The 24,977-nt window shown below is 43.4% G+C and overlaps 2 protein-coding genes across 2 annotated transcripts in view; both read right to left on the bottom strand.

The window, feature by feature from the left end:
- LOC139371352 (ras-related protein Rap-1A-like) overlaps nucleotides 1-14,355 on the bottom strand; it is a 33,363-nt gene extending 19,008 nt beyond the window's left edge. The window contains exons 1-5 of the mRNA XM_071111700.1: nucleotides 13,889-14,355; nucleotides 7,918-8,006; nucleotides 7,285-7,353; nucleotides 7,132-7,188; nucleotides 6,792-6,932 (exon numbers count right to left, since the gene is read on the bottom strand). Coding sequence (XP_070967801.1) covers nucleotides 6,792-6,932; nucleotides 7,132-7,188; nucleotides 7,285-7,353; nucleotides 7,918-7,974 — 324 coding nt within the window. The 5' untranslated portion in view covers nucleotides 7,975-8,006; nucleotides 13,889-14,355. The remainder of the gene's footprint in view (nucleotides 1-6,791; nucleotides 6,933-7,131; nucleotides 7,189-7,284; nucleotides 7,354-7,917; nucleotides 8,007-13,888) is intronic.
- Nucleotides 14,356-18,358: 4,003 nt separating this feature from the next.
- Nucleotides 18,359-24,174, bottom strand: LOC139371351 (mitochondrial import inner membrane translocase subunit Tim17-A-like). The gene is made up of 6 exons (XM_071111698.1): nucleotides 24,091-24,174; nucleotides 22,973-23,072; nucleotides 22,138-22,201; nucleotides 21,873-22,001; nucleotides 19,349-19,459; nucleotides 18,359-19,221 (listed from the first exon to the last, which is right to left on the bottom strand). Exons 1-6 carry the CDS (start codon nucleotides 24,114-24,116, stop codon nucleotides 19,148-19,150), a joined length of 504 nt encoding a protein of 167 aa, XP_070967799.1. The 5' UTR covers nucleotides 24,117-24,174; the 3' UTR covers nucleotides 18,359-19,147.
- Between the last annotated feature and the right edge of the window lie 803 nt (nucleotides 24,175-24,977).

The raw sequence follows: 24,977 nt of genomic DNA, 5'->3' as shown, positions 1-24,977 counted from the left end.
TTAATTCACCTTTCAGAGGGACAATAACTTGAAACACAAGGCCAAATCTACACGAGTTGCATACCAAAAAGACAGTGAATGTTCCTGAGAGACCGAGTTACAGTTTTGACTTAACCATTTTCAGGCCTTGCTGTATTTGTCTGGCAATGATCAACACCAAACTTGACAGAACTTTAAGAATTTTAAAAATACTAATGGGCAAATGTTGCAAAATCCAGGCGTGGAAAAGTCTTAGAGACTTACCCAGAAAAACAGCTGTGATCACTGTCAAAAGGTGCTTCTACAAAGTATTGAGTGAATCAGAGCTGTGAATACCTACAATACCGTTGGAAAGTTTGGGGTCACTTACAGATTTTCTTGTTTTTAAAAGAAAAGCAAATATGTCTATTAACATAACAGCAAATTGACCAGAAATACAATGTCTACATTGTTAATGTTGTAAATGACTATTGTAGCTAGAAACGACTCATTATTAGGCCCACTTTCAGCAACCATCACTCCTGTGTTCCAATGGCATGTTGTGTTAGCTAATCCAAATTCATCATTTTAAAAGGCTAATTGATCATTAGAAAACATTTGTTAAATTATGTTAGCACAGCTGAAAACTGTTGTGCTAATTAAAGAAACAATATAACTGGCCTCCATTAGGCTAGTTGAGTATCTGGAGCATCAGCATTTGTGGGTTAGATTACAGGCTCAAAATGGCCAGAAACAAAGACATTCTTCTGAAACACAGCCTATTCTTGTTCTGAGAAATTAAGGCTATTCCATGCGAGAAATTGCCAAGAAACTGAAGATCCTGTACAATGCTGTGTACTACTCTCTTCACAGAACAATGCAAAATGCTCTAACCAGAATATAAAGAGTGGGTGCAAAACTGAGCAAGAGGACAAGTACATTATAGTGTCTAGTTTGAGAAACAGACACCTCACAAGTCCTCAACTGGCAGCTTCATTAAATAGTACCCGCAAAACACCCGTCTCAATGTCAACAGTGAAGAGGAGACTCCGGGATGCTGGCCTTCAAGGTAAAGTTGCAAAGAAAAAGACATCTCAGACTGACTACAAAGTTTACTATTGGCCAACTTCATTCTGAAGTTATAGGAGGTCATAGAGATGGATAAACAATGGGATTCCATGTTTAGCAGAGATCTCCTGTATATAAAGTGACGCAGGAGGGCAAAAAAAGAATCTAATGACACCAATGAATTCAAATTGGTTACATGGTTAGCAGATGTTATACGAGTGTAGCGAAATGCTTGTGCTTCTAGTTCCGACAGTGCATTAATATCTAACATTTAATCTAACAATTCCCCAACAACTATCTAATACTCACATCTAAAAACGGGTGAATGAGAATATGTACATGTAAGTATATGGATGGGCAATGGCCGAGCGGCATAGGCAAGGTGCAACAGATGGTATAAAAAGTCGGAAGTTTACATACACATAAAATTAGTTTTTCAACCTACCACAAATTTATTGTGAACAAACTATAGTTATGGCAAGTTGGTTAGGACATCTACTTTGTGCATGACACAAGTCATTTTTCCAACAATTGTTTACAGACAGATTATTTCCCTGTATCACAATTCCAAAGGGTCAGAAGTTTACATACACTAAGTTGACTGTGGCTTTAAACAGCTTGGAAAATTCCAGAAAATGATGTCATGGCTTTAGAAGCTTCTGATAGGCTAATTGACATCATTCGAGTCAATTGGAGGTGTGCCTGTGGATGTATTTCAAGGCCTACTTTCAAACCCAGTGCCTCTTTGCTTGACATCATTGGAAAATCAAAATAAATCAGCCAAGACCTCAAAAGAAAACAAAATGTAGACCTCAACAAGTCTGGTTCATCCTTGGGAGCAATTTCCAAACTCCTGAAGGTACCACGTTCATCTGTACAAACATTAGTATGCAAGTATAAACACCACGGGACCACGCAGCCGTCATACCGCTCAGGAAGGAGAGATGAACGTACTTTGGTGAGAAAAGTGCAAATCAATCAATCCCAGAACAGGAGCAAAGGACCTTGTGAAGATGCTGGAGGAAACCGGTACAAAAGTATATATATCCACAGTAAAACGGGACCTATATCGACATAACTTGAAAGGCCGCTCAGCAAGGATGAAGCCACTGCTCCAAAACCGCCATAAAAAAAGCCAGACTACAGTTTGCAACTGCACATGGGGACAAAGATTGCACTTTTTGGAGAAATCTCCTCTGGTCTGATGAAACAAAAATAGAACTGTTTGGCCAAAATGAACATCGTTATCTTTGGAGGAAAAATGGGGAGGCTTGCCAGCCGAAGAACACCATCCCAACCGTGAAGCACAGGGGTGGCAGCATCATGTTGTGGGGGTGATTTGCTGCAGGAGGGACTGGTGCACTTCACAAAATAGATGGTATCATGATGGAGAAAAAATATGTGGATAAATTGAAGCAACATCAAGACATCAGTCAGGAAGTTAAAGCTTGGTCGCAAATGGATCTTCCAAATGGACAATGACCCCAAGCATACTTCCAAAGTTGTGGCAAAATGGCTTAAGGACAACAAAGTCAAGGTATTAGAGTGGCCATAACAAAGCCTTGACCTGAATCCTAAAGAAAATGTGTGGGCAGAACTGAAAAGGTGTGTGCGAGCAAGGAGGCCTACAAACCTGACTCAGTTACACCAGCTCTGTCTGGAGGAATGGGCCAAAATTCACCCAACTTATTGTGGGAAGCATGTGGAAGGCTACCCTCGGGTGGTTGATGTCCTTGATGATCTTTTTGGCCTTCCTGTGACATCAGGTGCTGTAGGTGTCATGGAGGACAGGTAGTTTGCCCCCGGTGATGAGTTGTGCAGACCGCACCACCCTCTGGAGAGACTTGCGGTTGGGGGCGGTGCAGTTGCCCTACCAGGCTTTGATACAGCCCGACAGGATGCTCTCGACTGTGCATCTGTAAACATTTGTCAGGGTTTTGGGTGACAAGCAACATTTCTTCAGTCTCCTGAGGTTGAAGAGGTGCTGTTGCGCCTTCTTCACCACACTGACTGTGTTAGTGGACCATTTCAGTTTGTCTGTGATGTGTAAACGAGGAACTTAAAACTTTCCACTTTCTCCACTGCTGTCCCTTCGATGGGGATAGGGGGATGCTCACTTTGCTGTTTCCTGAAGTCCACGATCATCTCCTATGTTTTGTTGATGTTGAGTGAGAGGTTGTTTTTCTGACACCACACTCCAAATGCCCTCACCTCCTCCCTGAAGGCTGTCTCGTCGTTGGTAATCAAGCCTACTACTGTTGTATCGTCTACAAAGTTGATGATGGAGTTGGAGGTGTGCATGGCCACGCAGTCGTGGGTGAACAGGGAGTACAGGAGGGGGCTGAGCACGCACCCTTGTGGGGCCCCAGTGTTGAAGATCAGCGAAGTGGAGATGTGGTTTACTATGTGGTTTACCTTGTTAGCGGGCCGCGACAGATGCACAGCATTATCCTCAAAGCGGGCAAGAACGTGTTTAGTTTGCCTGGAAGCGTGACGTTGGTGTCCGTGACGTGGTTGGATTTCTTTTTGTAGTCCATAATTTCCAGTAGACCCTGTCACATGCATCTTGTAGAATGTAGCTGTTCTACAAGTGGTCTGAAGCAGGTGATTGCGAGCGTTTTCAAGTACAACGTTAAAGAGCGACTGCCTTTAAAAAAACACAAATCCCTTTAAAAAAATGCCTATGTGGCATCGATACAAGTCAGAAACAGCTATTTGTGTAAATGTTGACTACAAAATGTAAATAGGACAATTGGTCATAAAGCCAGTCTCATCTAAAACTGAGTTTGGAACATCCATGCGTCACAACGGGTAAATGAAGGTTGGGTTTTGATTTGACGATGTCCATTTGCCCACTAACATGGGGCGAACAGCTGCTGTGAGAGCTCTCAATTCAGTAGCATAGACAGTGAGACAGACCTGCCCAGCTGCTCCGACTGTTTACATAAGACAACATGTCACACATTTTTTTACTTGAGAAACACAGCACCAAACACCTCAGTTAGATATAAAATTGCACAACTAAAACAGTAAACTTCCTTGTCAAAATTACAGATTTCTTGAATCATCTTAGATTCATTCTGGGGATTTTGAGGAAGTGAATTAGGCTTCCGCGTCTACAGTGTCATATAGAGGACAATCCAAATGGGAATCGATCAGCAAACACACCAAGACTGAAATCAGTTTTTTTTCTAATGAGCAACAGAAAAACATACCTGCCAATCAGCGTGTTCAGTGGCTCTTAAATAATGCCGTTTCCCAAAACGATCTTGGAGATTTAACGATGCAGAGATTCTAGCGATGAACTTCGTCTTAAGACGTTTTAGAGAAAATGGGCCCTGCCCAGCAGATTGGAGATTGGTGCAGTATTTATCAAGTAAAAAAACAAACACTTTAGGTAGATGTAAATTTGTGAGAATAAAACCATGTCAAAAATGTCAATTTATTACAGATTCCTTGAGTTATGTTGGATTCATTCTGACTAGATTGAGGAAGAGATACTGGCTTTGTCCCTATGGTCTCATGGGGGACAAACATCAGTAACTGCCACATCGAACAACACCCCCCCCCAAGGACAGACCACATGGAACAGCAAGCCAGGGGGGTGGCACAAAGCCTCGGGCCAGACCACAATGAACAGCAAGTCAGTTGGGAAACAAAGCCTCGGAACAGCAAGCCAGGGGGGACACAAAGCCTCGGGCCAGACCACACGGAACAGCAAGCCAGGGGGGAAACAAAGCCTCGGGCCAGAACACACAGAACAGCAAGCCAGTTGGGAAACAAAGCCTCGGGCCAGACCACACGGAACAGCAAGCCAGGGGGGAAACAAAGCCTCGGGCCAGAACACACAGAACAGCAAGCCAGTTGGGAAACAAAGCCTCGGGCCAGACCACACGGAACAGCAAGCCAGGGGGGAAACAAAGCCTCGGGCCAGACCACACGGAACAGCAAGCCAGGGGGGAAACAAAGCCTTGGGCCAGACCACACAACAGCAAGCCAGGGGGGAAACAAAGCCTTGGGCCAGACCACACAGAACAGCAAGCCAGGGGGAAACAAAGCCTTGGGCCAGACCACACGCAACAACAAGCCAGGGGGGAAACAAAGCCTCGGGCCAGACCACGGCACAGCAAGCCAGGGGGGAAACAAAGCCTTGGGCCAGACCACACGCAACAGCAAGCCAGGGGGAAACAAAGCCTTGGGCCAGACCACACGCAACAACAAGCCAGGGGGGAAACAAAGCCTTGGGCCAGACCACACACAACAACAAGCCAGGGGGGAAACAAAGCCTTGGGCCAGACCAAACTGAACAGCAAGCCAGGGGGGAAACAAAGCCTTGGGCCAGACCACACGGAACAACAAGCCAGGGGGGAAACAAAGCCTTGGGCCAGACCACACTGAACAGCAAGCCAGGGGGGAAACAAAGCCTTGGGCCAGACCACACGCAACAACAAGCCAGGGGGGAAACAAAGCCTCGGGCCAGACCACGGAACAGCAAGCCAGGGGGAAACAAAGCCTCGGGCCAGACCACACGCAACAACAAGCCAGGGGGGAAACAAAGCCTTGGGCCAGACCACACGCAACAACAAGCCAGGGGGGAAACAAAGCCTTGGGCCAGACCACACGCAACAACAAGCCAGGGGGGAAACAAAGCCTTGGGCCAGACCACACTGAACAGCAAGCCAGGGGGGAAACAAAGCCTTGGGCCAGACCACACTGAACAGCAAGCCAGGGGGGAAACAAAGCCTCGGGCCAGACCACACTGAACAACAAGCCAGGGGGGAAACAAAGCCTTGGGCCAGACCACACAACAGCAAGCCAGGGGGGAAACAAAGCCTCGGGCCAGACCACACGCAACAACAAGCCAGGGGGGAAACAAAGCCTTGGGCCAGACCACACACAACAACAAGCCAGGGGGGAAACAAAGCCTTGGGCCAGACCACACTGAACAGCAAGCCAGGGGGGAAACAAAGCCTTGGGCCAGACCACACGGAACAACAAGCCAGGGGGGAAACAAAGCCTTGGGCCAGACCACACTGAACAACAAGCCAGGGGGGAAACAAAGCCTTGGGCCAGACCACACGGAACAACAAGCCAGGGGGGAAACAAAGCCTTGGGCCAGACCACACTGAACAGCAAGCCAGGGGGGAAACAAAGCCTCGGGCCAGACCACACGGAACAACAGGCCAGGGGGGAAACAAAGCCTCGGGCCAGACCACACGGAACAGAACACACGGAACAACAAGCCAGGGGGGAAACAAAGAGCAAAAGGCGATAAAAAGAGTCAATCACAACAAAGTCCAGGGGCCCTATTGGCACACACAAAGAAAGTTTAGTCCCGCCCCCAGAGAGAGAGAGGGAACAGGAAAGAGAGAGCTAGAGAGGAAAGGGATTCTACAGATCACCAAAAAAGGTCATCCTCCTCCTGAGAGAGTATCTGTCGAGGCCAGTTCTCTCACTATGCTACTCCAAACACAAGGAGGTAACACCAAGACATGGGACTGTGGTTAATGTGGAGGGGTTGCAATAATAATTGTATTATATTTCCTTTTCTCATTCTTGCTGTATGAGCTCAGTTGTGATTACACCGCAAAGACTAGTTCATGGGAAAATGTTATATCGTGCTGTGGCAACTATACTGGTTGGTTTTAACTAGCGGCAGGAGTTTTTACTGATCATGTGGCCTGATTAGGAATAAAGCTGGGTCCTAGTTATAAACCAAGGGGGACACTGGGTGATATGCTACATCATCTCCTGTAGATACTCACATCTTCAGTGTCCTTGACTCTCAAGATCTGTTCCCTCAGGTCCTGCAGGTCGTTGAACGTGGACTGTGCTGTGATGGAGTATACCAGGGCAAAGCCCTGACCGTTCTTCATGTACAGATCTCTCATGGCAGTGAACTGCTCCTGTAGGACGGACAGACACACCATAAGCTCCGCTCTGTCATTACAGTTCAACAAGTCTCTATCCTCCTCAAAGCCTCTTCATTTCACCATAAGTGATCCCCTTCTATAAATTAATTTAGCAGCTGCTGATAATTTTATCTAGTCTTGGTAGTTCTGAGAAATTATTAATAAAAACACAGACTGAGAAACATTCACTTACTGTGCCGGCTGTGTCAAGGATTTCAAGCATGCACTGCTGTCCATCTACCTCCACTTGCTGCAGAGGAGAAGAAAATACAATATTAGAGAAGGTACAGAGGAAGAAAAAGCACAACACAACATGTTTTTGACGCGTCCCTTACGGGACACATACCTTTCTGTAGGAGTCTTCTATTGTTGGGTCATACTTTTCCACAAAGATTCCCTGCACAAACTGGACTGTCTGTAAGAGAGGACACGGGCCACAACAAGTCAGATCAACAAATCACAACCCATCACTAGCACAGGAATATGGAATCATGATGCTGTGGACCTTCAGGCCTGGCTTGTGCTTTTATTTATTTAACCAGGCAAGTCAGTTAAGAACAAATTCTTATTTACAATGACGGCCTGACCCCGGCCAAACCCGGACGGCGCTGGGCCAATTGTGCGCCGCCCTATGGGACTCCCAATCATGGCCGGATGTGGTACAGCCTAGATTTGAACCAAGGACTGTTGTGACGCCTCTTGCACTGAGATGCAGTGCCTTAGACCTCTGCGCCACTCGGGAGCTAGTTGTGCTAGTTGGTACACAAATAAAAGACAGACAGCTGGACTGAGCAGACAGACAGATTTATGCTGTCACCCAGACTCACATCTGTTTAGCTATAGCACACAGTGGGTTTTCAAAGGACCATCGAGTTTAGTCTGCTTTATGCTTTCTTTTTTACCAAGGAAAATCTGGTATCGTCGTATCGCGGCAACAGTAGAAGGAACAGAGTGGTCGGGGCCAGAGTAAAATACTCACCAGAGCGGACTTGCCCACGCCTCCCGAGCCTAGCACCACTAGCTTGTATTCACGCATGGCGGGATCTCTTCACGGGACAGCCCAACAGTCTGCACAGACAAGAGAAAGAGACAGTTTTTTTTTTAAGTAACAAGAGTTTTCCCAGTAAGAGCGTAGTCATTCCCGAATTTAGCATGGTTGGGACAAGTAGCAACATAACAAAGGGAACACCCATTAGTGGAGCTCCAGGGCGGAGATGGTGAGGAGTATATGACCCCAGATGACCCCACCCTTTAGCTAACACAAACCAGCTGTGGGTGTGAATGGATATGCTTGGGTTTTTAGGCCGCCTGCTCCAATGACACAACCATCTGGCCGTTATGCATGCAGGCAGCACACCCTGTAAGATTCAGTTTATGAATACAGTAACTGAAATCCATTGCTGTACGTCACATGGGCTTGACAACTGGGTCTATATGCAGGCCTATCTTTCTGCTAAAGTAAAGCGAAGAGGCTAGCTGGCAAAATCTGTTGGCAGATAGCCTAGTGGTTAGAGAGTTGGGCCAGTAACTGAAGGTTTGCTAGTTCGAATCCCGAGCCGACAAGGTGAAAAATCTTTAGTTCTGCCCTTTAGCAAGGCAGTTAACTGCCCACAACAGCAGCTCCCCGGGCATCCAACGTGACAGCCCCTGCACCTCTCCAATTCAGAGGGGTTGGGTTAAAAGCGAAAGTAAAGTTTCGGTTGGACCTTGTAAGATGATAATAATAAATGTATACCTTATTTATTGTCAATGTAGAACCACAATACCGCCCAACACTGCTCCTCGTGTCCTTCTTTTGACAGCACAAGCCCTCTAGGGCTAAACACTGAGGGGAGGGAAGCTCCTTGACCTTCAGCTCCCGACACCAGACAGTCTCATTGGATGAGACCAATCAATCACTTAAGGAGAGACTAATCCTCCTCACCATACAGGAGATACGAATTTATTTTTTTTGGGGGGGGCAAGGGAAAGCACACACAAACAAACACACACACCTACGCTCTACTGAGAAGAAACAGTCTACCCGTCAGTGGAGTTTCTGTTCCACACATCGTAGTCCTCATGAGCCATGCGAAAACTGTAATCCTTTTAAAAGCAGAGGACAGACTTAGCTATTATTATCGCTGAGGCATGCTGAGGATGTAGGTTTAATGTCACTGGTAGCGTAATAAACGTTTCAGTTCAAATGATGTGAAAAACTGTCAACTACAACTAGGCCTACTTTCAAATAGATGTGACCAAATAAAATAACATTTAATTTGTCACATGCGCCAAATACAACAGGTGAAATGCTTACATGCCCTTAACCAACAATGCAGTTAAGAAAAATAAGTGTTAAGAAAAATGTACTAAATAAATTACAGTAAAAAACAAAACAATAATGAGGCTATATACTGGGGGTACCGGTACCGAGTCAATGTGTGAGGGTAAAGGTTAGTCGAGGTAATATGTACATGTAGGTTAGGGGTAAAGTTTCATACTGGGATGGCCTACTGAAGTCCCTCAACAGCACACACGTGCACTGCAGGCCATGTAAGGACATCTATTTAACAACCTCAATCTCTCTCTCCCGCTCTACTCGTCCTCAATATATCTCATCACAAAACAAACAGCCTAAAGAGCACAGGAGGTTGGTGGCACCTTAATTGGGGAGGACTGGCTGGTGGTAATGACTGGAACGGAATAGGTGGAATGGTATCAAATACATCAAACATGGTTTCCATGCAATTCACGCTGTTCCAGACATCATTATGAGCCGTCCCCCCCTCAGCATCCTCCACTGCTAAACAGTCTTTCCCCTCATAGTAACTAAGAAATAAGGAGAGTGAGCCACGCACCACAAACATGCTGAAACCATGACATCACCAACATACAACTCACTCTATGGACAGAGGTATGTCTCCATGTAAGGCTTAAACTGTGAAGATAAGTTGCACAGACAGACAGCATGTCTTAGCCATGTCACAAATTAGTCAAAACAGTACAGATTATTGGTGGACACAATTCAAATTTTATTAATAGCCACACTGTAGTAGTAGATAGGTACTCTGACATGTAGCCTATACTTCAGCAGGCTATTTGGAGTGGGGGGGATTTCCTATGATGTTGCTGGTAATCCACTGCGCCTGACCCCGACTCAGCACCACACTGACTGGCAGGTTCCTCTATCTCTCCAGAGCAGTAGAAACCACACTCCTATCATTTGAGGCACCACTTTACACTTACATAGTAAGTATCTGTTCATTACACTCCCCTATTACCCTCTGCTAGCAAAGCTAGCACTGAATATGGTTGGAGTCAGAAGAATTATGGTCAACCACTTGTGGTTCAGGAATTAATGGGGCTAAAGAATGGGCAAAATCTACACAAACTGATATTATTCAAATTGCCACGATACGGTCACGTCTTCTATCATTACTCATTCAAACAACTCCACCCTGAAATCACCCTACTAAAATGTCAGGAAATTACAGAAAAATACCCCACACAGTCAGCATCAGCCAGAGAGACAAAATCACAAGGTTAGATGAGAAGAAAATCTATCTTATTATGAGCTAGTTTTTATTTGCACAAATCCATACTGGCCCTTTGTTTTTGACAAGAGAAGAGTCCCATGGTAATCCTGTGAAAAACAGGATTAGCATAAATTAACATTGAAACATTTGTCTGAAGCGTTAGCCCAGATGTCCTTCTCTGTCGTCTCGGCTACATTCTAATGTGATGACTATCTTCTGGCTCACAGCAGGCCTAGAGGTTTTAGGGTTGATGATGAGGCTGAGGGCAACCTCCACTTGAAACTCTGGGCAAGTCATTCATTGAATTTAAACCAAAGAGAAAACAACTGTTGGTAGTAACCGTCGTGAGTTCAGAGAGGGTTTAAGCAAACTGCTGATGTAATCACTGACTGACTGAAACTGCCAGTTGAAACTACCACAACTCAAAAACCACATGGAAATTGGAGATATTTGTACATCACTGGTTAGAGGACAACCTGCAGAACACAGTCAGCTACATTTAGATACAGGGATCCTCAAAACAGAGAGAGAAATGAAACACTGTTTTGTCATTCACTCATCGATTATCAAGTTGAAATCAATTGTTTGAGAGGGGGAGATGAGGTTGCATGTCCTGTTAAAACTATCACAGCTCCGGCCTCCCGAGTGGCGCAGCGGTATAAGGAATTGCATCGCAGTGCTTGAGGCGTCACTACAGCAGACCCAGGATCGATCCCAGGCTGTGTCACAACCGGCCGTGACCGGGAGTCCCATAGGGCGGCGCACAATTGGCCCAGGGTCATCCGGGTTAGCGGGGGGCTTTACTTGGCTCATCATGCGCTAACGACTCCTTGTGATGGGCCGGGCGCCTGCAGGCTGAATTTGTCGTCAGTTGAACGTTGTTTCCTCCGACACATTGGTGCGGCTGGCTTCCGGGTTAAGTGGGCGGTTGACATCCACGGCTCCCGGGGATCACTGACTTGCTCAGGGGCAGAACGACAGAATTTTACCATGTCGGCTCAGGGATTTGATCAAGCAACCTTTCGGTTACAGGCCCAAAGCTATGAGGCTGGGATTAATGTGTTCATCACTGGTTAGAGGACAATTTGTAGAAGACAGCATTTTGATTCCAATGGGTCGCCATCACAGTAAGTGTAATGGAAAACTTATGTTAATCACTTCCATTGATATGATGCTGAACAGGGCAAACATTTGGGACTGTAGCGCTAAACCTTCAGACCTCATAGCGGCAGTCGACAGCCTTTCTATAAATTAATTGGTACAGGCTAGCGCGTCAGCGGTGGAGCTCGAATGATTGCCCTCTGTCTCATGGAAATAGTTGCAGTGATTAGCTGTATATAGTCAGCTAACTAGTTGGTCGTTTTGTCTTGTTTCTAACAATGGAATTCATATTCATAGCTAGTCTGTCAGGCAAGAAAGGTTGTGTGTAGAGTTAAATTATGGTTTGTCATGTTTGCTGGGTGGATATTTCATAGCTTATACATTGCCTCGTTTTGATATTACTTGACAGCTTAACTGTCGTGTTAGGGTAGTAGATGCCCGCGCAGTATGATGAGTTGCATATTTGTTTACATAGCCATCAAACAAGTTGCTTGTTTTGTCCTGTTTCTACCAATGCAATTCATTAGGAAACTGTCCCAGCATCGTAACTAATCAGCTAACATTGGCTAACTCTGTAGTTAGTCTGTCAGGGCAAGAAAGCAATAATTGATTGGAGGAGAGAGAGAGAGAGTGTGTGTGTGTGGGGGGGGGGAGGCCTGTAACAGTATCATGAAACCCCTTATTAGGAAGAAAGTATGTGTATGGTTGAGAAAAAGGAAGGAAGGAAGAGAGAATGAGATGCTCCTGATTACAATTGTATCCTATTTGTTGCTCCTCTTCCATCTTGAAAATTCTCAGTATTCAGTATACTGAGTATTCTCAGTATTCAACAGCAGCAACCTAGAATTATATTGGGGTCTAAAACTATTCAAAGGCCACAATAACCTATATATGATTGGTTAGATGAGGACTTGTAGAAAGCGTATCTATATTTTGGAACGGTGAATGTCGGGAGTCTGCCATCATAGAAAAGGGAATACATATTTTTCCTGTTAGTTAACTAAAACGAATCACATTGGCTGCTATTTAAGCGATAGTTTTGATTGTCAAATCAGTGTACTGGTGTGTGGCCAGCGACTTTTAGAGAGACCGCCCCAAATGATCAGTGCCGTGAGAATGAAAATTATAGCTAAATTCTAAGATCTGCGACCCCCTACGAGTATGGGATATGTGATTCCCCCCCAATTCGATGTGGTCAAAACGCCAGTTTGCGTAATGTAGTTAAACATACTGCCCACACAATGGAAAGTAGCATATACTATACATGTAATTATTTTCTAATATCTAATGAATCTGTATTTAACATGATAGTAAATCAAGTAAAAGTACAGATTTGTTCAATAATGACACATTTATCCCTAGTTTAACCATTTAGATATGTTGAAATGCGCTCTAGAAAGAGTTTTCCAAAGGGACCGTGCAGCAGCAGCCCATTCATTTGACTTGCCTACTGTAATCCCTGCCAGCGACGCCCTCCTAGCTGTTTTACAGCAGCGAGTATATTGGCTACATCAGGAGAACCAACAGACATCCACATGTCAACCTAAACCAAATTGTTATGCAGCTATGATCTGGCCTCTTGCAAGGTGGTCAGTTGACATCCCATGAGCGGACAGACAGCTAACTAACAAGTCAAGTACTACAGACTAACAATCAACACCTAACAAGGTAATTTCTCTAGCTAGCGAACAGTTGACGCAAGTCAAACTAACAGTACCTAACTATTTAGAATAAACTTAACTCAAATTAGTACATAACGAACGTTAGCTACACATACGGTAACTAGCAAGCACACTTGTGTCGTAGCCTTCAAGTAGGTCTAAAACGAATTCAAAATACAAATGCCAGCTAAATGTTACCTAACTAGCTTAATAGCTTGCTAGTACGCTAATAGTTAGCAAACTGTTAGCGACTGATGATTGGTCGACGCTTCACGAGTTAACGTAGCTAACTGTAGTTCCGTGCATTCCTGTGCCTCTGTACACAAAACAAAATATAAACTATAGTACACATCTTTGGATAAAGTTATATTTTAAATAGCTAACAGACGTGGAATGTATCTCATCTAGTAACATATGTTTTCCACAAACCTATAGTTAGCTAGCTACTGACTGTTAGCTACCTGCCCTTCCGCCTGGCCTTGACTAAAATGGGAGTGCACTACATACAGCTTCTAGTGGGCGTTTAAATTCCTCATCTCAGTAGCTAAATGCAGCATATTCACTAACAATGTGTCATGTTTTTCTTTCTAACTTACATAAAATTGTTGCACCGACATTTTTTTACGCGGGTGGCTTTTTGACGGCCAAATAAAGTAAGCCTTTTTACTCTCACCGTTTCTCGCTCCACTCCGCCAGTCTGTGTATATCCAAAGACGTTGGATAAATGAAGATGGCTCACTCAGGCCATTTACCATAGGAAAAATGTGTCAGTTCCTGTCTACTTAAAGGGGTGTCTCTTCCATAGAAACCAACGTTTACTTAGGTCATTGAAACAATAAATGAGAAAGTGGGATGTCTCGCTTCTTTTGCGTCTCTGATATCCCCGACCGGCCCCGTGCGCAGGAGACGTCCTTCCTAACTATTTATCTTATAATGAAAATGTGAAATGTTGCGCGTGTTCCGTTTGTGGTAGCAGTGGATGTGCCACATAAGGAACAAAAACTTTTTTTTAATCATCAACATGGCCCATGACAGTCCCTGGCAAACCCAATCAGTAAACTCGGCAAAAAGCATTTAAGCAAATATGTCAACTTTATTATCAAACCATCTCTGTTAGTTTGACTCTCCTTTGACTTCCTCCTCACAGACTGGGTCACGGCACCTATGTAACCGACTGTGTGAACCAAGCTAGTTTTGAACATTGACAATAGAGTCAAATTGATGCAAGAGTTATAGAGGCACACCCACACATTGTGTGCAGATGCATGTTAACGTTTTTGAGAGAATGGAGATGGCATGTGACAGCGGTGACTGACAAATTTCTTTCATGCTCCTCCAAGAACAGAAACATTTTTTTCCAACTGTTATTGGGCTGCATTTCCTTTTCAGATTTCCTGTAGCTGAGGACAGGTTTGTGTTTTGTGTAAATGAAGGGAGTGGGGAATGCTCACATAAGTTAGTCTCCAACAACCCCTGGCAGTCAATTTTCACTGAAAAGAAAACTGTGAAACATGGACAACTCTTTCAGGATATCTAGTGTATACTGCCCTCTAGAGGGTGACATGTTTTAGGTTTTATGGTTTTATGCCTTGAGAGTTCTCCAGGCTGACAGCAGTCTCTTGAATAACATAAGCAACACAACACCAAAGCAAATGGTGTAAAAAATACATACTGAGGTTACCTAAGATCAAGTGGTATGGTGAGAGTATTGAAAACTTAGATGAAAAGCTATTGAGGGTGATAGCGGACTATATTGCCACTCCTATTTGTCATATCTTTAATCTGAGTCCTGGAGGGAAGCAAAAGTCATTCTGCTACCTAAGAATGGTTAAGCACCCTTTACTTTTGTTTGACCAGATACAATGCCATTTCACTGTAAACAAATTAACAACAGACTTTCAGCATGCTAATAAAGAAAGGGCACTCAACATGTACTGCTCTGACACAAATGGCTGATGATTGGTTGAAAGAAATTGATAACAAGAAGATTGTGGGAGCTGTATTGTTAGATTTCAGTGAAGCCTTTGATATTATTGACCATAACCTGTTATTGAAAAAACATACAGTATGTGTTATTGCTTTTCAACCTCTGCCATATCATGGATTCAGAGCTATCGATCTAATAGGACATAGTTTTCTTTAATGGAAGCTTCTCTAATGTTAAACATGTCAAGTGTGGTGTACTGCAGGAGAGCTCTCTTGGCCCTCGAATGTTCTCTATTTTTACTAATGACCCACCACTAGCCTTAAGTAAAGCCTGTATGTCTATGGATGCTGATGATTCAATATTGTACACGTCAGCAACCACAGCTAGCGAAATCACTGCAAACCTAAACAAAGAGTTGCAGTCAGTCCCTGGGTGGCCAGTAATAAACTGGTACTGGACATCTCTAAAACACTGTATTTGGTACGAAACATTCCCTAAGTTCTAGACCTCATCTGAATCTCATAATGAATAATGTGACTGTTGAGCAAGTTGAGGAGACTAAATTACTTGGTGTTACCTAGGAATGTAAACTGTCATGGTCAAAACATATTGGTTGTAAAGATGGAGAGAAGTCTGTCTTTGATAAAGAGATGCTTTGCTTTTTTGACACCACACACCACAAATCAAGTTTTGCAGGCTCTAGTTTGATCTTATCTTGATTATTGCCTAGTCATATGGTTAGGTTCTGCAAAGAAAGACCTAGCAAACTGTTGCTGGCCTAGAACAGAGCAGCATGTATTGGTCTTCATTGTAATCAGAAGGCCAATATCAATACTATGCATGCCAATCTTTCTTGGCTAAAAGTAGAGGCCGACTGCGTCGCTTCTTGTTTTTCTAAGAAACAATGTGTTGAAAATTCCAAATAGTTTGCAGTCAACTTACAACACTGACACACACCTACCCCACAAGACATGCCACCAGGGTTCTTTACACAGTCCACAAATCTCAAACAAATTCAAGGAAACGTACAGTATTTTAGAGCCATGATTGCATGGAACTCCCATCTAAGATTGCTCAAGTGAACGGCAAACCTGGCTTTCAAAAACAGATAAAGCAACACCTCACGGCACAACGCAATCCCCCTTTTGACCTAAATATTTTGTGTATATGTGTGTATTGACATATATACTGAGTGTACAAAACATTATGTACACCTTCCTAGTATTGCCCTCAGAACCGACTCAATTCATGAAGGCATGGACTCTACAAGGTGTCGAAAGCATTCCACAGGGATGCTGGCCCATGTTGACTCCAATGCTTCCCACAATTATGTCAAGTCAGCTGGATGTCCTTTGGGTGGTGGACCATTCTTGATACACAAGGGAAACTGTTGAGCACGAAAAACCCAGCAACGTTGCAGTTCTCGACACAAACCAGTGCGCATGGCACTTACTATCATACCCGTCGAAAGGCACATAAATCGATTGTCGATCACCCTCTGAATGGCACAAATACACAATCCATGTCACAATTAGAGCGGCAGCGTAGCCTAGTGGTTAGAGCATTGGATTAGTAACCAAAAGGTTGCAATTTCAAATCCCTGAGCTGACAAGGTACAACTCTGTTGTTCTGCCCCTGAACAAGGTAGTTAACCCACTGTTCCTAGGCCATCATTGAAAATAAGAATTTGTTCTTAACTGACTTGCCAAGTTAAATAAAGGTTTTTAAAAAATTGTCAAGGCTTAAAAATCCTTCTTTAACCTGTCTCCTCCCCTTCATCTACACTGATTGAAGTGACATCAATAAGGGATCATAGCTTTCACCTGGTCAGTCTCATAGCAGATGTCTAATCTTTTGTGCACTCAGTGTATACTGTATGTAACTGAGCCTAGACACTACTGAATATAAAAGACGGCCTAGAATAGGTCTTTAGTTATATTTTTTGTTTGGACCCCAGGAAGAGTAGCCACACAATCCACACGATGAGCATACTCATGAAGTTGCACTCTCATCAAGTTTGTGGTAGGCTTGATTACCAACAACGACGAGACGGCCTACAGGGAGGTGAGGGCCCTCGGAGTGTGGTGTCAGGAAAATAACCTCACACTCAACGTCAACAAAACTAAGGAGATGATTGTGGACTTCAGGAAACAGCAGAGGGAACACCCCCCTATCCACATCGATGGAACAGTAGTGGAGAGGGTAGTAAGTTTTAAGTTCCTCGGCGTACACATCACAGACAAACTGAATTGGTCCACCCACACAGACAGCATCGTGAAGAAGGCGCAGCAGCGCCTCTTCAACCTCAGGAGGCTGAAGAAATTTGGCTTGTCACCAAAAGCACTCACAAACTTCTACAGATGCACAATCGAGAGCATCCTGTCGGGCTGTATCACCGCCTGGTACGGCAACTGCTCCGCCCACAACCGTAAGGCTCTCCAGAGGGTAGTGAGGTCTGCACAACGCATCACCGGGGGCAAACTACCTGCCCTCCAGGACACCTACACCACCCGATGTCACAGGAAGGCCATAAAGATCATAAAGGACAACAACCACCCGAGCCACTGCCTGTTCACCCCGCTATCATCCAGAAGGCGAGGTCAGTACAGGTGCATCAAAGCTGGGACCGAGAGACTGAAAAACAGCTTCTATCTCAAGGCCATCAGACTGTTAAACAGCCACCACTAACATTGAGTGGCTGCTGCCAACACACTGACTCAACTCCAGCCACTTTAATAATGGGAATTGATGGGAAATGTAAAATATATCACTAGCCACTTTAAACAATGCTACCTAATATGTTTACATACCCTACATTATTCATCTATGTATACGTATATACTGTACTCTATATCATCTACTGCATCTTTATGTAATACATGTATCACTAGCCACTTTAACTATGCCACTTTGTTTACATACTCATCTCATATGTATATACTGTACTCAATACCATCTACTGTATCTTGCCTATGCCACTCTGTACCATCACTCATTCATATATCTTTATGTACATATTCTTTATCCCCTTACACTTGTGTCTATAAGGTAGTAGTTTTGGAATTGTTAGCTAGATTACTCGTTGGTTATTACTGCATTGTCGGAACTAGAAGCACAAGCATTTCACTACACTCGCATTAACATCTGCTAACCATGTGTATGTGACAAATAACATTTGATTTGATCATTTCAAGGTTAAATAAAAGCTACAAAATATTGTATTTTACCAATTTTATTCTTGTGTAATTCAATCTGTCATACAGATACGTTGTATCAACCCCTTGTATTGAGTAACTAGTGAGGTTTGTCCTGTTCATCATCCTTCTGTCTCAAACATCATTTGCCAGCAGTAATTTGTGCCTCTTGGTGTAAATTTATAAAAGCATATAATTATCAACTACAACAAAAAAAACTCACTATAAAACCTAAGATTTCAGGGACAGCATAATGAATTGATTGCCTGTTATACCATTCAATAAAAGCAATTCATAAAATGCCCACTTACATTTTAAATTTACAAAATGGCGAGCACAAGCACAGGATATGATGAACAACAAGGCAAATAAGCAAAACATATCAAATGCATGCAGGAAAGCCTATATATACACACATACGAAAAACATTTTACAAGTTTGGAAGGGTCCATCTTTGAGTTGATATTGACATAGCCATGGCAGTGCCCTTGGCTCAACATCAGCTCCCGTGTCTGGCACACTTGCAGGGTAGGGTATTACATGCATGTAAGATTGTACAAACCAAACTTTTCCCTCGTCTCCAGTTCAGATATTTTAACCAATGTAGGGTGAACTACGCACAACTGTCAAGACGGAGGATGGTGAAAGGCAAATCTGTACATGGCTCCGGGGGAAGAAAGTGTGAATTTGCCCTTTAGTTCTGATCCAGTCCATAATGTTAGGTGCAATTGCCTATTGTGTAGTATTTGTCCTCCATTTCCCCAGTGTAACTTCAGCAAGGAATTCAAAAAGGCCTAGAGACTGAGACCTCTCATTGGTACTGTCTGTAGTCTCCTCCAAAGGAAGGGGCAGGCATGGGGGCTGGCTCCTCAGCAAACTGGGGACCTGTATAAAGAGGAGAAGAGGTGAGATCAGGGATAATCTATTGAAAAGACAACTGGGCAGTCATTTTAATTCTCTATAAGCCTTCATTGCAGCCCTGAGAATCATCTATAGCATAGATGACACTCACCAGTTGGGAACTGTGATGAAGCAAATCTAGTAAGCAGGATCCCAGCACCCTCTATCAACGCCAACAGTATACCTCCCATTGCTGCAGAGCCCACCATTGCCACAGGTCCATCTGAAGAGAACAGTAGAGAAATTAGAAAAACAGACTAGCCTTGACAGTAAACCAAAACACAACATTTACAGTGCACTGTGAAAGTAAATCCGACCATGTTTCCTTTTTCCACATTTTGTTACGTTACAGCCTGATTCTAAAATGGATTAAATCTTTTTCTTCCTCTTATCAATCTACACACAATACTCCATAATGACAAAGTGAATGTTTGCAAATGTATTAAAAACAAAAAACATAAGTATTCAGACCATTTGCTATGAGACTTGAAATAGAGCTCTGGTGCATCCCATTTCCATTGATGATCCTTGAGATGTTGCTACAACTTGATTGGACATGATTTGGAAAGGCACACACCGGTCTATATAAGATCCCACAGTTGGCAGTGAGGTCGAAGGAATTGTCAGCAGAGCTCCGAGACAGGATTGTGTCGAGGCACAGATCTGGGGAAGGGTACCAAAAAATGTCTGCAGCATTGAAGGATCCCAAGAACACAGTGGCCTGCATCATTCTTAAATGGAAGAAGTTTGGAACCACCAAGACGCTTCCTAGAGCTGGTCGCCCACCCAAAGTGAGCAACTGGGGGAGAAGGGCCTTGGTCAGGGAGGTGACCAAGAACCTGATGGTCAATGACAGCGCCCCAGAGTTCCTCTGTGGAGATGGGAGAACCTTCCAGAAGGACAACCATCTCTGCAGCACTCCACCAATCAGGCCTTTATGGTAGAGTAGCCAGACAGAAGCCACTCCTCAGTAAAAGGCACGACAGCCCGTTTGGAGTTTGCCAAAAGGTACCTAAAGGACTCTCAGACCATGAGAAACCAGATTCTCTGGTCTGATGAAACCAATATTGAACTCTTTGGCATGAATGCCAAGTGTCACGTCTGTAGAAAACCTGGCACCATCCCTACGTTGAAGCATGGTGGTAGCAGCATCATGCTGTGGGGATGTTTTTCAGAGGCAGGGACTGGGAGACTAGTCAGGATCGAGGGAAAGATGAACGGAGCAAAGTACAGAGAGATCCTTAATGAAACCTGCCCCAGAGCGTTCAGGACCTGACTGGGGTGAAGGTTCTCCTTCCAACAGGACAAAGACCCTAAGCACACAGCCAAGACAATGCAGGAGTGGCTTCGGAACAAGTCTTTGAATGTTCTTGAATGACCCAGCCAGAACCCAGACTCGAACCTGATCGAACATCTCTGGAGACCTGAAAATAGCTGTGCAGCGACGCTCCCCATCCAACCTGACAGAGCTTGAGAGGATCTACAGAGAAGAATGGGAGAAACTTCCCAAATACAGGTGTGCCAAGCTTGTAGCGTCATTCCCAAGAAGACTCGAGGCTGCAATCGCTGCCAAAGGTGCTTCATAGGTCTGAATACTTATGTAAATGTCATATTTTTTTAAATTAGCATAATTTCCCCAAAACCTATTTTTGCTTCGTTGTTATAGGGTATTGAGTGTAGATTGATGAGGGGGAAAAAAATATTCTAAAATGTATTAACAAGGCTGTAATGTAACAATCAAGGAGCCCGAATACTTTCTGAATGCACATTGAGTGAAAAAACACTATGCCTACACAAATGTTCAGAATTGAAATGCACATATTGTGGGTAGTGGGTATTTTTTAGAGGGGAATAAGCATGGGAAAATACATAGCTCTGTTAAACAAGGAACAAACGGTGCAAATGTTCTTATAAGATACCGTACGAGGGCGTTTTGTTTCGAGTATGATGTGGGATGGAGAAAAATATGAAGGTCCTTCACAGCAATGCTGTCGCTTGTGGACTTGAAATGAGAATTACTAACCAAATGAGTCCCACCATTACGCCGGCGTAAGTCTGTGTGATTAACGGCAACTGAGTTAGAGCAGTGTTTGTGAGACAAGGGCGGATCCCAAAGCCAGGCCTTTTTTAGAAACATTTCTGTAGAGTCTGAATGTTTTGAACCACAAACTATTAAAATCTATCTATGAAAAGAAGAGACATGCTTTGCTCTATGACGCTACACAAGAGTCATTAGAAGGGGTTCATCCACATAAAAATCATATTAGTGTCTATAATACTGTAAAAAACTCAGTTGCCGTCACAAACTCCTACAATTTGTCACTGACTAGTTGGATATTAATTTCCCAGTGAGCAAACAATTTCTGTACTTAAAGCATTCATATAAATTCATTTTTATCAGGCTTTTGCTTTGACCTTGTTTTTCTATTGACACTTGTTAGTAAAACTCATGAATGCAATTATTTATGTAAAATTGTTTTGTGTTCTACTTGTAGCTCTGGTTGTCCTATAAAGAAAATGGTAAAACACTTAATTGGGAGTCTAAATATAAGGGCTGGACATGCAGATAAATGTAAGTCAGATAAAAGTGATTTTTGCTGGGGTCTTGGGACTGATAGGGTTAAATTATCACTCACTTCTTGCTGCGAGGATAGCTCCAGTCATGGCCCCGCTTGTGATGGAGTTCCAGGGGTCCTCTTTCTCCCTTACCTTTACCAACCCACAGTCAATCATGGAGAAGAGTCCTCCCCATACTGCAAAGCTACCTACAATAAAAACAGAATCCACACGGTTTCAGACAGAGAAAGCAACAATGTATTACACTCAGTATTACAATGTATTACACTCAATAAAATAAGGACCAAATATGGCAAATACGTTTCAATTTGAATGTGCACTCACCCCCCAACTGTGGGGCTCTGGTTTTGATGGCAGTCATGCTACCTTTCAATCGGTGGCTCATCCCCTGAGAACAGAAAGAAGATGCATCAAAACTTCTCATTTGTCACACCTCACTTAACCCATTTTCATGACTCCAATTTCATTCCATTGAACCATTAGAGGTCTCCATTAGCCATGTGTGGCAAATGACAGAAGGCAGCAAATAGAACTAACGTGCAATACCGTTTAGGGAAAATGTGGAACTTAACTCATAAGCGCGAAACAAAATGTCAAATACAAAAGGCACACTTACTGTAAGCAGTTTAGGAACGTTGCACTCGGCTTTATTTTAAGAAACACAGAAACGTGGAATGGAACAATGGAAATACGAACGCATGGTGAGAGGATGTGTCGTAGTGCAACAGCCGGGTGCAACTTTGCTAAACTGCGCAAAGTATGTATAACTTTTGTATTTGAAACATTATTTCTCGCTTGTATGAAAATTCCAAAGATTTCCAAACTGTAACTTTAGCAAGGATTAACAATGTTTCTAAATGTTAAAACAAAGCGTTGTGATTGTAGTTCACATGGAGCCAGCTGTCCTCCAACCCATCCATCACCTGAAAACCCAAGACGGGGAACGACTGTATACCACCTTGGGTTCTCCAGAGCCACACCTCACTATGCTCAACTCATTCAGCAAAGTGCTAAATTCTTTGTCAAACGAGGGCTGTAATTGACAGGCATTTTCACAAGTTAAAATGTAATTGTTCCTTCAAATTACAAAGGCTGTATCAAACATAGCTGTCAACTTTATTTTGCACATGGGTGAATTTATTTACATGGCTTTACATACTGAAGGTGAATTTCTGAAGCCCTTGACTGCCTGGAAGATCCCTCCTCCAATGGCCCCCATGGTGAAAGCACCTCCACAGTCATCCACAATTCTCCACGGACTGCAAAAACACAGTGTGTTCAATAAACACAGATAACCACACCACAGGTATCGAACAGTTTTCCCTCAGGGTCATGGGTGCATTTAACTTTGATGCAACCAAGATAGTTTTTACATTGTGCTGGAGAGTCCAGCACAGTGTAAAACTCGAAAAAAAAATGTAACTCTTGGATCGAAGCTAGGGTGCATTTAAAATGCATGAAAAACGTTTTAATTGCCACACTGGGTAGATACCGGTATGCTAACCATAGATACATACTGCTTTAGTCATCTCATATGTATATACTGTATTCTATTCTATTCAGTCAATACCACTCGACATTGCTCATCCTAATATTTAAATATTCTTAATTCCACTTTTACTTTTTAGATTTGTGTATTGTTAGATACTACTGCATGGTTGGAGCTAGGAACACAAGCATTTTTCTACACCCGCAATAACATCTGCTAAATATGTGTATGTGACCAATACATTTGATTTAGCTAATGTAGTTGCTTGAAACGTAGCTAAACTGTGCTAGCAGCACATAAACTACTAATAGCTAGCTAGCCCTTACAATTTCTAGCTAGCATATCACCTTTTTTCAGCTTTAACTAGGCAAGTCAGTTAAGAACAAATTCTTATTTACAATGACAGCCTACCGGGGAACAGTGGGTTAACTGCCTTGTTCAGGGCAGGACTAATTGGTGGTGAAGTGTGGATCACACAACGTATGCGTGAAATTATACGATTTTAACGTCGTTACCACCAACAACGTTTAAACGCTCAACAAGGTCATTGAAGAGTGCTTCCCAACAACGAACATGGCTTGCTTGCTAGCTGCGTTAGCTAGATAACTAATATAATTAGCTAGCATCGTTAGCTTAGCTGAATATCTTCGGATTTGGGGTTTAAAATATTATTTTTGATGAACGATATATTGATTGTATATTTTAACAGGTTATATATGTTAGGACACCATAATAACAAGACCGGTAAAGCTGTCTTGCACTTTAGCTAGCTAGCTACCAAGACTCACCACGGCTCCCGTGCGTATTCCTCCATTTTGTTATTTCAATGGTCCGCCAATCGTCACTAGTTACCACAGCCTCAAAGTCTCAAACCCCGCCCATTTCTACCATTTCTCTTCATAAAATGAGATTTTAACCCTAACCTTAACCTCACTACTAACCTTATGCCTAACCCTAAACTTAAATTAAAACCAAAAATAAATGTTTTACTATATAGCCACTTTTGACTTTGTGTCTGTGCTTGTTTCCCAACATCGCAAAACTTCCAGGTACGTTTGCGAAGCAGACTAAGCAGACCAGGCAGGGGTTTGAGAAGTCACTGGCCTGTTCCGAGACGGATAGCATCAAACCCGTGATGTATCATGAGTAAATTGTGACTGACTGATCTACAAAATAATAATGAGTCGTTATTTATGATGCAAGGTGATTTGTAGATCAGTCAGTCAGCAGTCACCTGCACTGTCGGCTGCAATGTCAAACAAGGCGAATCAGAGAATTGAAAAATGATTCCCAGTTGTTAATTTTCTTAAAATCTAAAAATGTGTAACGGATGTGAAACGGCTAGCTTAGTTAGCAGTGTGCGCTAAATAGCGTTTCAATCGGTGACGTCACTTGCTCTGAGACCTTGAAGTAGTAGTTCCCCTTGCTCTGCAAGGGCCATGGCTTTTGTGGAGCGATGGGTAACGATGCTTCGTGGGTGTCAGTTGTTGATGTGTGCAGAAGGTCCCTGGTTCGCGCCCGGGTATGGGCGAGGGGACGGTCTAAATTTATACTGTTACAAATGCACAACCCAGATTTGAGACAATGTCTTACGTAGTTTAACATATTATTACTCCAATAACGCTCAGCGCCACAGTGCCCACGAAGCTCATCACAAAACTAAGGATCCTGGGAC

This window comes from Oncorhynchus clarkii, chromosome 17, assembly GCF_045791955.1.
Source record: "Oncorhynchus clarkii lewisi isolate Uvic-CL-2024 chromosome 17, UVic_Ocla_1.0, whole genome shotgun sequence".
NCBI lineage: Eukaryota > Metazoa > Chordata > Actinopteri > Salmoniformes > Salmonidae > Oncorhynchus > Oncorhynchus clarkii.
The sequence above is the reverse complement of the archived record's forward strand: the minus strand, read 5'-3'. Positions and strand labels throughout refer to the sequence as shown.

Bases quoted from the DNA above. Each gene is read 5' to 3' on its own strand.
- LOC139371351 (XM_071111698.1), bottom strand. From the start codon at position 24,116: ATGGAGGAATACGCACGGGAGCCGTG. The intron at 23,073-24,090 runs GTGAGTCTTGGT...GTGTTTTTGCAG, and splicing joins GAATACGCACGGGAGCCGTG to TCCGTGGAGAATTGTGGATG. The intron at 22,202-22,972 runs GTATGTAAAGCC...TTCTGTTCTCAG, and splicing joins GCTTCAGAAATTCACCTTCA to GGGATGAGCCACCGATTGAA.